Genomic DNA, 14,513 nt, shown 5'->3' with positions numbered 1-14,513 from the left:
CAGAGTTTAGGCAGTCATTTCAGAGAGATATAGTAATATATCCCTTCCTATTTCTGGCAGAAACAGACCATGGATTCCTTTTCTTTGTGTCTAAAACTACAAATGCCAGGTCTGGATTTGTTATTTTATGCTAATTCATACCCTATAAATAATGTAAAGCAGTTTGCATGGAACAGGAGGAAGCAACCCTTAGCAATACTAGCATGCCCTATACAGATGGTTCCAGTTCTTGAAAAAATGTTTTATGCATGGCCGTATAACCTATGTTGTGTATACCTATTACAAAATACATACATTTACATACTGTCTTTTTTTGCCATGTTCTTCTTTGCAGGAAATGACCACTGTATACAGAGTAAATGCTACCTATTACCTAAAGAGCTGTTGCACTATACCTTGTACTTGCTCGTTATGTATGCTTGCCAGGTTTCCTCCAAGGCTCATACAAGTTCTTCTTGCAGTATGCCAGTATTCATAGGAAGAGCCAAAAAATTTGTAACACTAGGGAAAAGTGAATATAGACTGTTAGTGAGTGGCAGCAAAAGGAATTTAGGTTTGAAATACACTAGTTTAAGTAGAAATTAGCCCAACTCAGACCCACAAAATAATTTTCCAAAGTTAACAGGGACTCGGATCTGGAACCAAGTCCAAACCATTCATAAATTTTAAATTTACTCTGTGTCTTTCTGTGAGGGACTGAGAAAGTCCCAACGAAACTCAAACAACCATTTATAAACCATGGTAGAAGTCTGATGAGGATCTAATGTGTTAACTAACTCAGAGATTTTGAGAAGCCATACTCCATCATTAGTAAAAGACAAAAAAGTGCTGACTCTCTAAGAAAAGCCCAGCCCAGGGTTTCATGTGGAATCACCTGAACTTTCTGAAAAACATTTTTGACCTGACCCTACGGTCAGCCTGCTCTCATGTGTGTATTCAGTTTTTTTCTTTTTACAGCTCTTTTATTAGTGGAAGTGTATGACTCGTGATTTCTTAAAAAGTGCGTAGTCGTCACATTACCAATACACATTCACCCTGAAATGGTTTTGGTAATTATGAGTGTGCCTAGTGTGCCCTCTCCATGTTTACAGCTCACCCTCTGCTCTGTGGCACGCCAGTAGCACCGTCAGAGAATTATCTTGCATAGTTTGTGGAAAATAACAACTCTGACGACTGTAACAAAAATGCAAAAAAAGTGTACCGGCATAAACTCCACTGGTGTGAGTATCCATGGGTGCTTTCATAACAATATTGTATATATTAGAAAATAGAACCCTCGCTTAATAAGCACATCAAGTTTGTCCCTTTTGGGAAAAGGCAAGCATTACACTGAAGCCTGTTTGGAAAAATTTGACCTTATTTCTGATTCATTCCAGCTCAAATGACTGATTTTACGCTATAGTTGGTGCTTTCAGTTGAATTCAGTTCAATTTTTTTGAAAGTATATACAATGTAGCAGTTTTTCCAATGTATCTCAGATGACCACTTCTCAGGAAAACAATTAAAAATCTGTAAAACCACCATTTTGCAGGAATTAGGCAACTGGTTCAATTTTTAATCCAACTTTGGATAATCACTGTCAAAAGATATCTGAGAGAGAAAAGGCCTCTTGTATATCTTTAAGTACCTTCCCAAGGACTAATATAATTGTGCTTAGATGGATATTATTGTACCTGATTTTTAAATAAAAGCCAATCTTCAGGACATCCTCCAGGAGGTGAAGGTACTGCTGAAGGAAGTGTTGCGTTTATAAAACTTCTGTGCCTCTCACAGATATAGCCATTTGAAAAACCACAGCTGACATCATTCCACAAGCCTGAAACCAATTTAAATATAGATAATAAGATGCTGAATAAGATTGAAATTTGTGGGAAAGTGAACTGGCTTCTGTGCTTGTAGGTTCAAAAGCAATCTGCCTGGGAATGTGAGGTAACATGCTTCAGCTCAGCTCTACCTCCCATCATCACTGCTTACAGGAGGACTGCTTACAGACACAGCTCCTGCTGTGACTGTGGGAGTAGCGGCCATATGAGATGGCTGATATGGCAACTCCATGAACTCTGAGTAGAACCCTCCCAAACAGCTTTGTTGCACTGAAACATGCAAGTGTAAAGTAACACTTTATCAGTGAAAACACTATAAAATGTGAAACTCTATATATGTTCTATTCCCTTGCTAACTATTCTCTAATTATTTCTTTGAAGGACCAATTTGCTGTTGATTTGAATAGAACATATTGTCTGTGCAGCTGAAAAATCAGTGATCAAATTGTCCCTGCATTCCCCATTAAAATCAATTTCTTATATTCCACTTTTATGGCTAATATTGCCCCTGAAGAAACCTCAGATATAATGACTATACTTTATTGCGCACATTTTCCCAAATTGCTGGGGAAAAATGGACTAACGTTGGCAAGATATTTTTAACAAACAGGAGAGGAGCAGTACCCATAAAAATACTTTTTAAAAAAAGTTGTGTAACTCACCATCCTCTTTATTTAAGACCACACAATTTTCTTGAGCATCTGCAAAGTTGGGCTCACCCTGTGCCCAAGCTGCATAGTGCACAGGGCTTCCATCCATCCAACTGAAAAACAACCAACAACAAAACAGTAGACAATGTTCATGGAACCATTCAGAAAAATCTACCTTAACATGCTAAAAATATTTTTTAAAAAATCACAGCTGAGTCTGTCCATAAACTGAGTTTCCATTAGGATTAAAAGACCTTAGATAATGAAATCCCTGCATGTCAAGTCAAAGAACAAAAATACTTTTATTTTTAACAGACATTATCTATGTATTCACAGTATGTATATTCCCTAGAAAAAAGCCATTTAAAACAGTGTTTTTACAATGTAGTTAAACCAAGGGAGTGCACACATTTCAACATGCAATATAACTCTCTGAATCTGCATTTAACCCCCCTTGCAGTGGTCTCTCCAGAAGGAACTCTGGTAGTATAAAACTTCTACAACCGCTTCTTATGAATCTTGATGTAGCTTTTTTACCTACCTAAACTGTTGATCAGCGTTCTGAATTAATCCTATGAGATATGACTCCAATTTGCCATTTTTTAAGATCTAAACACAAAAATGTACTTTTAGTTAGTGCTTTCTAGCATTTAGTAGTTATCTAATATGAAAAAGTGTAATTTTTGTGCTATGGAAGCAAATAGATGAATACACATTGTCTAAATGATCATGTGTGATCACCAGAGAGGACCCCTGTTGAAGTAAATACCATACAACACATACTTTTGCTTTATGATGTTTATTGCTGCTTTCCCAGTTTTGGCTGCATTACTAGTATGATCAAAACTTTCAAAGTTGTGTTCTCAATTTAAAAAGAAACAAGGAAGACTTGAGAAAAAATTTAGCATAAAATTTTTTGGTACTTTCCTGTTCTTAAGCAGCTATGTAATTCCTGTGCCTCAAGCTGGCTGTCCTCTCCTCCTTTCATATCTTTTCCCACATAATAAAAGCGAGCATCTAATAGTGTGAAATAGAAAGGAGGTGGTGTGGCCACTTTGGTATTAGTAAATCAAACAGGATTACGGCAGGGGGTTGAGGCAACATCCATGCTATTAAATTGTTAGCATGCCCCTGCCACGGCTTTGGCATGTACCCATCAGAACCATCTCAGGCAACGTGTAGGCAGTGCCCTTGAAATACATAAACAGTTTTGATACGTGTTGCAGGAAAACTAATTCACGAAGGTCCTAGTTCGTCAGTCCCTGACCTGGACCAAGCTAAACCTTTCTTTGAAAAGTTGGTTTGTTCAGCAACATGGTGTGGTATGTGACCATCAGAGCTACACTGGCAGTAGCCTCACATCTACACGTAACACTGTATTCTAGAATATGATATTCAGATGAGAGGTAACCAGTCTGGCAAAAGGACAGTTTTCTCAGTATACACCTAATCTGCCTGTTCATTGCTCCTTATACACATTTGGGCATCGGCAGAACTCTATTTAGATTAGAATATACAAGAATATACCCACCCTAGTAAATGGTAAATTCTTTTGTATTTATTTTCCTAAAGAGAAGCTCTATTCTGTAGAATAAATATATTTTCATTGAACATTTAAATCTAATGCTAATAAAATGTAGTAATATTATGCAACAAGCACATTCTCCTGTGCTTCACAAGCATATGCAGCAGGGTATATAGGCCATATATGGTATAACACAGTCAAATTTCCTCTTACACATTTCCACAAAAATTTTCTTTCACTATTATTTCCAATAGTAGCAAGATCTCCATGATTGTTTTTGCAGAATGTTCTGGCTTTCTCCATAGAGGTCTTTTCTGTGCTGAAAAAATATTGTTTGTCCCCTTTTAAAATCCAGCCATCTTCTGTGATTTCATATGCTGCAACACAGAAGAGGAATCTCTGTATTCTTCATGGTCCTTACACAAAGCTGATGTTGTTACATGATACCACCCTTTAGATAAGAGAAAATAAACAGAAGCTTACCAGCAGAAGGGCCCAGAGGTTCTGGTTTCAAGGGTGTCCCTGTAATGAAATGGGAAAAAAATAAAGAACATGAAAATGTTTCCCAAATGTTGAGCCAGTATAAGTGTTCAGTTACTGGAAATGATCTTAATATCTATCAATTTTCCATATTTTACATATTCAATGCAGAATATATTTATATAGTATCTTTGGTGCAGAGCAAAAATGGATGTTCAGGGAATAACAGATGTATTACAGCCCTATATCTCTGTCTTGGTAGATTTTTGGTAAGTGCATCTTGTACATCCTGAATTTTGCCTAAATTAGGTGACTGAAGTGTCTGAATGAGTACTTGTTTCTGAAAGAAAACTAAAGAGTGAAAATATTTTACTTCAATGTTGGTATACTTTGCACAATAATAAGAGATTCTTTATGGACATTGTCTTGTATCTGAACAAGAAATTCAAATACTAAACAAATTTTTGCTTCAAAATATTTTAAATTTTATTAGTATTCGTTCGTTTGTGAAACTTTTTTTTTTCTGGGAAACTACTTTCTGAAGAATCACCTTTGACTGAAAATCCACCAGCTTTTGAGAAATAATTTAAATGAAAAATTTCAACATCACACAGAGTGGGATATTGGAGCAATGTATCTCTAAACATGCAAGGCCAAGAGCTATGAAAATGTAAAACAAATGTCACCTTTATAATTTTTTTCCACAGGAATTCATTGTAATGTTTGTGTTGCTGTATGTGTAATTACATTAAATGAAGTGTGTGACACAAAAACTTGGGTAAAAAAAAAGTCATGCTACCTTTTAAAAATAATCTCTTGTATGGTTTGTTAAAAGATTTAAAAGAAAAAAAATGTGTGTCTGTTCTGGAAGTACAAAGTATTATGACTATTTCAGCATCTTTCAGTATGACATTATGCACTGCTGACTAATGATGATAATTTCATCAGGCTATAATTTCTGCCATTCATACACTAATAATAATTAACAGAATATAACTATTGACACTTCTGCTAATGATTTTTATTTGTGCTGATCATGCAGGTGAGGAATTACAAAGGAAGCTACCAGGAAAGGTATCTTCACAACATCTCTTTAAGATAGATGCTATGACTATTACTTTTTAAGCATGAGATGCTGAGACAATGTGCCTTGGTTAGGATCAGATTATTTTGAATAATTCACCAGTGCAGAAATGATCTTATTTAGAAAAGTATCACTTGAAACATTAACCCTTACTGCTTGTGTGAAGGAGCCTAGAAAGCCACCAAAGCAACACTCCTGCTAGTCTTGGAAGTAAAATGTGCAACTCAATACAAAGCTATAATTGATTCCTCTCTTATTTCGCTGGATATCTTTCGCAACGATAGTTACATTTTGAAAAAAACCCCCAAAAACAGAAGTATAAACATGGAGGATTTTGCTGCTGGTATGAGAGGAGGATGTGAGCCTGCCTATTGACTTAAAGTATATAAATTTTGAAGCTTGGATTACCATCTTTTCATTACAGCAAGCCTATTGTTACAGGAGTTTCTTTGCATGTCATCTTACAAAGAGAATGATTCTAGTATGCTGGTAGTCTTGTTTAAATTAGAGTAGGTGACTAATGTGTCCTTGTGTAGCGTTCAAGGTATACCTAAGCAGAGCAGTGAAGTTTCACTTCACAAAGGATACAGAGGTTTAAAGTAATCTTTTTTTTGCAAATTGCAATCCTCTCTTTCTCCCTCTCTGCCCCCTTAGCCCCCAACTTGGAAATTCCCTACAAGCAAAAGTTCCAAGAAGCATACAGTTTCATGTCAGTCAAAGCCTCTGTTTTGACAAAAATCTGCTTTTGGGCAGAGCAGTGGATTTTACCAGATAAGCCCTTGAGGTTGCTTTCACCTTATTTTCTGTGATTCTGTAATTACATAAGTATATTTTCAGTAAAGCTTGTCATATAATATATTTTTTAAATAAAAAAAAATAAAAGTTGAAACATTGTATTCTGAAAGTATTTGTTGACCTATTTTTCATTATGCAAAATTCCTGTGAAATCAACCAAATTTTCTACAAGCATGTAACTTGCAGAACTTCCTGTTTTGATAGATTCAGCTTAAATTTCTTCCTAATGTGAGTTTAGAGTAAAAAGTAACCTACCTTTCTTTATTTCACAAATCCAGTTATGACTGTATTCACAGTGCACCTTAATCCATGACATGGAAGGCTCTTCACTGATTGCTCCACAATATTCAAATGCAGTATTGTAAAAATAATGATTTTTCTTATAATTCACCTACAGAAGAAACACAACTTTGTTTTTTATTCTTATCATACAGGGGAAAAAGTTGTACTCTGGAAGGAAAGAGAAGTAGCGCTGAAGTTTCAAGCCACTCCTTACTTTCCTCCTATGGCTGTCCAGCCTGTGTGGGCTATTAAAGCAACATAGTCACTCCGCAAGAAAGAAGAAAGGCTCTGGGTTTGCGCAGCATTTAACAGACTCCAGCAGTCCCATGAAAACTCGAATCAAATAAGGTTGTAAATCAATAGCAGGGGAAAGGAACATGGCAATATATCACCAGAGACTAATAAAAATCAGGAGAGACCTTTCTCATAGATTTGCCACTTAGATAATCGTCTCTGTAGCTGCGACTAGTACTCCATGTTACCACTTTTGTGACATACCGGTTTTTCCAAACCGGTATGAAGAATAATGTTTTAGAGTGACCCAGTGGCAAGGTAGACATTTTTGGGAATTCTTCTACAACTTTCATCCACAGCAGTCATGGAAACAGCTCCAACAGCAAAAAAGAACAGAAAGAAACTGGCATGGTCAAACACTCACCGGGGATCCGTCACTCCAGGAAAGCCCACCATCAGGATCCAAACACTGCAAACCTATCCAGAAGGGCTGAGATGATGGGGATTTTCTTCTAGAGTGTGAAAAAATGTGTCATAGAAGAAGAGGATGCATGTGGTTAGCTCTGTTAAATTTTGCAAGTTACATGGGACAATAACTCTCACACTTACTGAAGACTTTAAATAGAGTAGAAATTTTTAAAAGAGCAAAATGCTGTTGGTCAGCAAACTCCCATGAGCAAGTAAATGAAGTTCACGCCTTAAAATTTTCTACTTTGCAAATGGTTCTGTTGAAAACACAGCACATCGTTGTTTTTCTTTATTGATGTTGTAATTATAGTGTTCTTTGAGAAATAAAATGTTCAGGTTTGCTGGAAGTCACAATTCAGTTTCAAAATGGTTCAGTAAACAAACTTAGAAATTAGTCTGAAGGAGAAGTATTCAAACAATTTGGTTGTTGGGTTGTTTTTTTTTTTTAATTTAAAAGATTTACGGATATTGACAAATTTTAGGAACTCCAAAAATGTCTTTGAAAATGGTACCAATATGAAATATCTTCCCAGTTCTTTTTCTTATGACTGTGATGATAAACAGATACAGATTTTCAACTAATTATCTCAGGAGCAACTCAAGAATATTTTTATTTATTTCTATATAAATTATTGTTACACCAAAATATCAATTATTAGATATTTTGTTTACTTACATTGTTAAGTTTTCTATCACTGTTTGCTCTTCTTCACTTCTAATGGCAGCCAGGTCTCCTCCTATTTCTCTGCAGAAATCTCGGGCTTCAAACCATGTTTTCTTTTGGTTTTCTTCCCTCAAAAAAACCTATAGATAAATATTAAGGTAGAACACTATCTTTACAGCATGTTAAAAATAAATCTACTAACTGCCTTGCATAAGCAAAATAGGAAAACATTCCATTGCAATTATCATATATAATATGGATTAAAGCATATCCTACTTGGATAACGTTACGTATCACTGATATAGAGTGATAAGTGCAATGATTTCCATGGATAGTTGTGTAAAAGCTTACTACATTTGTGCAATAATGTGCCATCCTCTGAAGTTTAGACGCCCTATCTATTTGGTGCTCTTCTGTCTCATGAGTAGGATTACTGGAAAAATGAGTACTTACTCTGAAGCATGAATTAGTGCTATTGCTTGTATCCCAACCCAAGGGACATTTGGAATCAGAAACAATTTCAGGATCAAGAGGGAGAGCAATTTTTTCAGCTAGTTTTTTGCAGAGAAATTTTGCCTTTACTTCACAGTTCTGAACGTCCCATAGTCCGGCTGCATTTCCAGTCCTTAGGGCAACACAACCAGCTTCATTCCCTGTGTGAGATATAAAAGAAAATTGAAATGTGTTTTAAAGTGGTTCCCCTGACATTTTTGCAGCTCATGTGATCCATTTACAAAAGACTGTTTGAAATAGTAAGTATAGTGTCTGCTCAAAGGAGGAGCTTTGTAAAAAGAGCAAACCAGTGAGTGGAGTCATTCATCATCTTCCCTTCCCTTTGAAAAGCTTTACAAGTGCATGAACAACCCTTGCCTGCCTCTTTCTTACGCCACTGACTGCAAGAATTTGGCAGCCTGTCACCCAGGCTGGAAAGGATTTCAGCCTTTCCGCTCAGTTTGATTTTGCTCTTGTAAGCAACGAGGAGCCAGAAAATAAATATTTTCCTGGCAGCTTATATCAAAGACACTCCTACTTCGAAGACAGAGTGTTCGTATGTGTCATCATGGATGTGTTTTAGCAAAGTTGGGAAACTGTTTAGAATTACAATACAGAAAGTTCCTTAGTAGCATAAATTTACTCCAATGGCAGAGTACCAGGCATTGCCGCGTTCCAGTTTGTGTACAGAACACCTTCACCAGTCACCCACTTGAACATCCCTTGCTCTTCCGTGTCTGAGAGACCAATCCAAAAATACTTCTCAGAGCTCAGACCAACGAGGCTGGTCAGGTAGGCTTGCTCGTATCTGAAACGACAGGAGTCAGCTGGGATTAAGCCTAGCTTTCCCTTAGTCTGCCATTTCTCGTGGCACAAGACTACACTAAGACTAGACATAAGACTAGAATGAATGGAGTCTCCATTAGGTTTCCTTTTAAGTGGAAATATGTTGCTTAACTGGATAGCAGATGGACTAGCTTCAATAGCAGGTGAAGCCGTGCTATACTGAAGAACTGCTCCTTACAGAACAGAAGCAGCTGTGGTCTGTTTTTTTCAGAGTAAAGTACTGGAAAACATGAATGTGTAAAATATATTTAGTTAGAAAAGATCTACTGTATTTACTGATTCTTTTTTTCTCCAGAAAAAAGATATTCTGATTTTCTGGTTTCACACTTTTCCAAGAAGTTCTCAACTATTTTATAAAATTCCAAGATTATTCCATCAGATGTACAGTTTTTAAACTCTTTTCATACCTGTCTCCTACACTTGTTAAATAACCATTGCTCCTTTCACAGGTTTTCTTTGCTTCTGAAAATGTTACAGAGGTATGTCCAACCAGGTAGCAGTAAAAACCATGTCTTTCCCAGCCCTGTCAAGAACACGTGGAATATATTTACAGTAAAAAGAGCGTACGTTATAGTGCTTGAATTTCAGTGTCTGCTCTTAAATCAACATATTTTAATGTAACCTAATGCAGTAATATAGTAATTTGAACTCCAGTGGACTAATGGAAATTAAGCTTAGTAAACATCCAGAAAGAAGCTTAGTAAACATCCAGAATGCATATGAGTCCCCCTTTTACAATTAGTAACTGATAAATATTAACTGATAAAAAAATCAGAGGTACACAGAATGGAGAGTGTATTTATAAGCGGGTGAGTAAAATACGTCCTTGCTCAGAACCGAAGAGAGTAGTCTGTGTTATAGTGAGATGCTGACTCAAGTTTCCTGATGTTTCTAGGCTAAAAGAGTAGTAACTAGACTAATTAATTGATTTAACTCACCAGTTCGCCTAAAAAGTCTGACTGAAGAGGTAGCATAAAAATTATTGAAAAGCAAAATCCTCAAAATTACAGGTGAATTCCAAGTCACGTTTCCCTTCTATACCTGCTCAAGATTTGCTTGCTCTATCCAAGAAAGGTAAATAAAATCTGTGTTTGGTATTTGGCTGCTGCCTAGTTCCATCTAGTGCAATGAGTCTCAGCTCTGTTTCCCATGTGGAGTTGTGGGAAGTGTTATTAAATATAGAACAGTAGTAAATAGGAAAGTAAAAAAAGGGAAAAAGAGAAGAAAAAAAACCCAGTAGGATACAACAACTTGTTCAAAACAACTTCACTCATAAAAGCAATTTGATTGTTTTGATTTGGCTTCAATAGTGAGATTTGTCATCATCTTGCATCATGTCACCTAGTCCAGGAATTGTTCCCAGTATCTACTATGTCTTAGCTAACTGCAGATGGTTGTAGAACAATATAACAAATATGCAGAAAAACGCAGTAATGGCTTTAGCCTCTTTCACAGACAGTTCTGAGAGATAATGGGCCTGACTCATATTGATTAAAAAAATTTCAAAATAACTGTATTTTAAATAATGGAATGTAGTGAAAATTAGCACCCTGAATTTGATGTACAATCACATTTGTTAGGGAAAAAAGAAGATAGTTTCAATGTCAAGTGGAGCTTGTGAAAACAATGGATTTTTGCTAACCAGATTCTTGGTTACGCTTTCTTCTTACCTTCGGGCAGGCAGGATCAGTCGTTACTGTCCCAGAAACTCCTTGTAGTGGGTCTCTTCTGCAGATGTAACCTAATTTTATATCACAGGCACTGTCTGCCCAGTATCCATCCTAGATGCAGTTTGGGAAGAGGTGAAAAACAGTGAGGCAGAACCTGTTTCCTTTAGAAAAGTTATTGATTTTTTTTTTTTAAATATTGCTTCAATGGGAGAATAAAGATCTGTACTTTTTAATGAATTCCAAGTATTTGTGCTTAATTGTGAGGTTATGTTAAGCTAACTAAGTGTCACGGGCAGACTGTTAAGGTTTGCTTGGCATATAATGTACACTTACAATCAAATATGAACATTTGTCTAGTTATCTCTATTAATTTTAAATTTAATTTAAAACAACCATCTTTCTGAGTGAATAAAGATACCATTCCCTGATTTGTTTCTAAGTTGCATTCATAAAAAACTAGAAATAGAAACAAAAATCAAATAGTATAGTGCTACACAAATGAATGATTCTACCTCTCCTGCCATAATGACACAATCTTCTTGCCCATTGATTGCATGGGTTGGTTCTCCAGGCAACCATTTGGTATATGTCACAGGAGTCCCATCACTCCACTCAAAGTACATTTGAGTGTTGAGGTCATTCAGACCAATCCACAGCTCATCTGCAGCTTCTAAGAACAGAAATTCACCTGTGTTAGTACCCGAGTTGAAACAGTCCGTAGGAGCAAGATTTTATGGACATGAGCAGAAAATGCCATGTTACAATACAAATTCATCTAGACTAAATGCCAGTGGAGTTTATTTTAAGATCTAATTCTCATTCTTCTTTCAAGAAGTTAAAAAATGAGATACCAGCAGGAAATGAGATTCCTCAGCTTTATCAGTAAAAGTCCATTACTGTATCTACAGCTACAAGGTGTCTGAGGCAGATAATCTGCCCAAATACTGCAGTAACTAGAGCTGTTATTTCCTTCGAGTTATTTCATGCAGTGAAAAACACATGAAAATCAAAATGAAAATAATGAAGACGAAAATGAAGAGATCACTAATGATTCCTCTCACGGTTTTTTGGTGTTTTTTTTAACCTATATATATGTGGGTTTCCCTATAAATATTCATATCAAACAAATAAGATTTTTTTTAAATCCTGTAAGATTTCTAATAATATAATTCTCCATTTGTACCAAACACTGCCCTGTAGAAATACTCACTGTAGCCAAGCTGAGACAGTATGAAGCCGTGCTCCTCAGGGTTGTGGACGCTGGCCAGATTGCCATTGCTCTCACTGCAGGAAACTAGGGCTTCTCTCCATACTCTGGGGTCTCTATGAATCATGAAACAGTGATCTCCATAGGGCAACCATCCTTCTGGGCATTTAACAGGCTCTGCATCCCCTCAAAACCAATAGAAATTTTGCAGTTTTAAACAGTGAAAAACTGAAGTCTAGAATAACTGCAATTACATTTCAAATCAGTTAATTAACTAATTAATGGAGTGATTACAAATAAGCAGTACTTCTATTCATTCCTCATACACATAAAACACTTTAGTCTGTTTGCTGTTGCACTTTTACAGAAAACATACTGCATTTACACAAAAGAGGAAAATAATGGAGCCAGTCATAACTGCGCTTCACTAGTGTGAAATATTCACTATGGGACAGAGGAGTATTTTGGAATTCCATGTATAGTGTTTTCACACACTATACCCTACCCTATTATGTTTTGCATATTTCATAAAGGCATTATTACTGCAGCACAAGTAATTCTTTGCACACGTGGCTTTCCATACTAAGTCTCATTAAATAAATCAGAGAAAAGCATAGTAGAAAAGTGGTCTGAAGGAACTTGCTCTTTTTTGCTATCTTTCTAGGTTACAGGCAATCCCACTGAGAAGGCGGTTTGAGCCTATTGGTGCCATCTTTCCAAGACTTCAGTGGTAAGCCTCAGTGTTTTCACTGGAATGCACTGCAGGAAGGGTGAGGCATCTCTACCTTTATTTTCACGTCCATGCAGTCCATGATACTTTTGTGACAGTGTATGGCTTAGACCAGTGCCTCTGGAATTGTGAATAATAACACGAAATAAAAATTGCTTGTGTGGTTACTGGGTTCCAGGAACATTTCCAGTATGTAAATATATTTGGTTAAACAAATAAGAGTATGCTTTGTTCTGTGCCACTCATCAAAGCAGAAGAACAAATGACAATGCTCTTTTTTTAAATTTTAAATAGCCATGAAATTTCTTTTTAGTGACACAAATTCTGTCTTTATCAAAGGGTTTTTATTTGCTTGATCTACCTGATGGAAGAATGAAAGGATCCAGTGTGGAGTTTTCCTTTTTACAGATATAGCCAACTTTCAGCTCACACGGCTGGTTTTCCCATTTAGTATCTCTTCTGGGATTTAGTACTGCACAGAGTTTCTCAGGCTCAGGCTCAGGGCTTCCTTCATAGAATAAAAAACAAATTATTTTTATATAGCACAGGTTTTATGTCAGCAGCTGAAAGAACAATTTGCTTCCAGCCCTTTCATATGTCAATTACGGAATCATGACTTCATTGCTACAGTTATTTTTCTATCGGAGATAAGGAAATGTAATTTAAAAGTACCCATCAAAACATTTATTTAGATGCTTGTTGCATAATTCACACTTTCTGCCAGATTTGATTGCAGAATAGCGGTCTCAAAAATAGGATATTCCTATAAGTTTTGTGAAAGTTGTTGTCTTGCACAGAAGAAAGACTAAACTTCGAGTCTGCACTGATGGAAAAGTTGCAGCAAGTCCTTTCCTTGCCCCCCCGTCCCCCAGTTTAATCAGCCTGTGCACAGGGGTCAGCCATACATCTGCTGAGGAATATGTAGCTCACAACCTGTTGCAGAATAAATTATGTTGTTGCCCAGTCAGTAGATGCTGGACTGAAGAGTCCCTACATTGAAGGGGTACCTGGTGCTGCTGCAGTTGCAATGCCGTACACAGACTGTAGGAAATCATAGTTTCACAGCTCATGAAACATCTTGTTTTATACACAATTTGTTGTCAGGACCCAGTTATGCTAATAGGACTAAGTAATAAGCTTAAAACACTCAGTTACATTCATGAAATCAGAGGACACAGTTTGAGCTAAAATCTTTGTGTGGGGACACAGTAAGGCAGCATCTTAACATAGTTCATATTCAGACAAGGAATTTTACAGATGTGAAGAGAGAAGAGCATTCTTCAGAGTAAGAGCCATCAGCTGCTAACAATAAAAAGAAATTTCAAAACCTGAAAGAGTTCTAGCTCTGCATTGTAGAGCTAAACCAAGATCAGTGAATGAATATTACCTATTAAAAATATGAGACAAAAGCAAAATGCCACCGATCTGTGGGATACGTTGTCTGGCAGTTGAGTCGGGAGTGGTGGGAACCTAGATTGGTCAAAGCCTGACAGGCTTCCTCTTTATGTGAGCATGTTAAATGGCTTACAGTTTCTAGAGCTGTGTTTAGCAGAGCACAAAAAT

The 14,513-nt window shown here is 36.6% G+C and overlaps 1 protein-coding gene across 1 annotated transcript in view; it reads right to left on the bottom strand.

Annotated features, from left to right (window-relative positions):
• The window catches only part of LOC103922414 (macrophage mannose receptor 1-like), a 33,269-nt gene that overhangs the window by 10,370 nt on the left and 8,386 nt on the right, over positions 1-14,513 (bottom strand). Inside the window, exons 6-21 of the mRNA XM_009330552.1 lie at positions 13,312-13,458; positions 12,224-12,406; positions 11,526-11,683; positions 11,014-11,124; positions 9,751-9,866; positions 9,157-9,305; positions 8,459-8,658; positions 8,018-8,145; positions 7,298-7,385; positions 6,613-6,748; positions 4,482-4,520; positions 4,212-4,375; positions 3,015-3,082; positions 2,486-2,586; positions 1,674-1,816; positions 396-501 (exon numbers count right to left, since the gene is read on the bottom strand). Coding sequence (XP_009328827.1) covers positions 396-501; positions 1,674-1,816; positions 2,486-2,586; positions 3,015-3,082; positions 4,212-4,375; positions 4,482-4,520; positions 6,613-6,748; positions 7,298-7,385; positions 8,018-8,145; positions 8,459-8,658; positions 9,157-9,305; positions 9,751-9,866; positions 11,014-11,124; positions 11,526-11,683; positions 12,224-12,406; positions 13,312-13,458 — 2,037 coding nt within the window. The remainder of the gene's footprint in view (positions 1-395; positions 502-1,673; positions 1,817-2,485; positions 2,587-3,014; positions 3,083-4,211; positions 4,376-4,481; positions 4,521-6,612; positions 6,749-7,297; positions 7,386-8,017; positions 8,146-8,458; positions 8,659-9,156; positions 9,306-9,750; positions 9,867-11,013; positions 11,125-11,525; positions 11,684-12,223; positions 12,407-13,311; positions 13,459-14,513) is intronic.

Source organism: Pygoscelis adeliae, unplaced genomic scaffold, assembly GCF_000699105.1.
Source record: "Pygoscelis adeliae isolate BGI_AS28 unplaced genomic scaffold, ASM69910v1 Scaffold27, whole genome shotgun sequence".
NCBI lineage: Eukaryota > Metazoa > Chordata > Aves > Sphenisciformes > Spheniscidae > Pygoscelis > Pygoscelis adeliae.
This window is presented reverse-complemented; position numbering and strand designations above follow the sequence as displayed.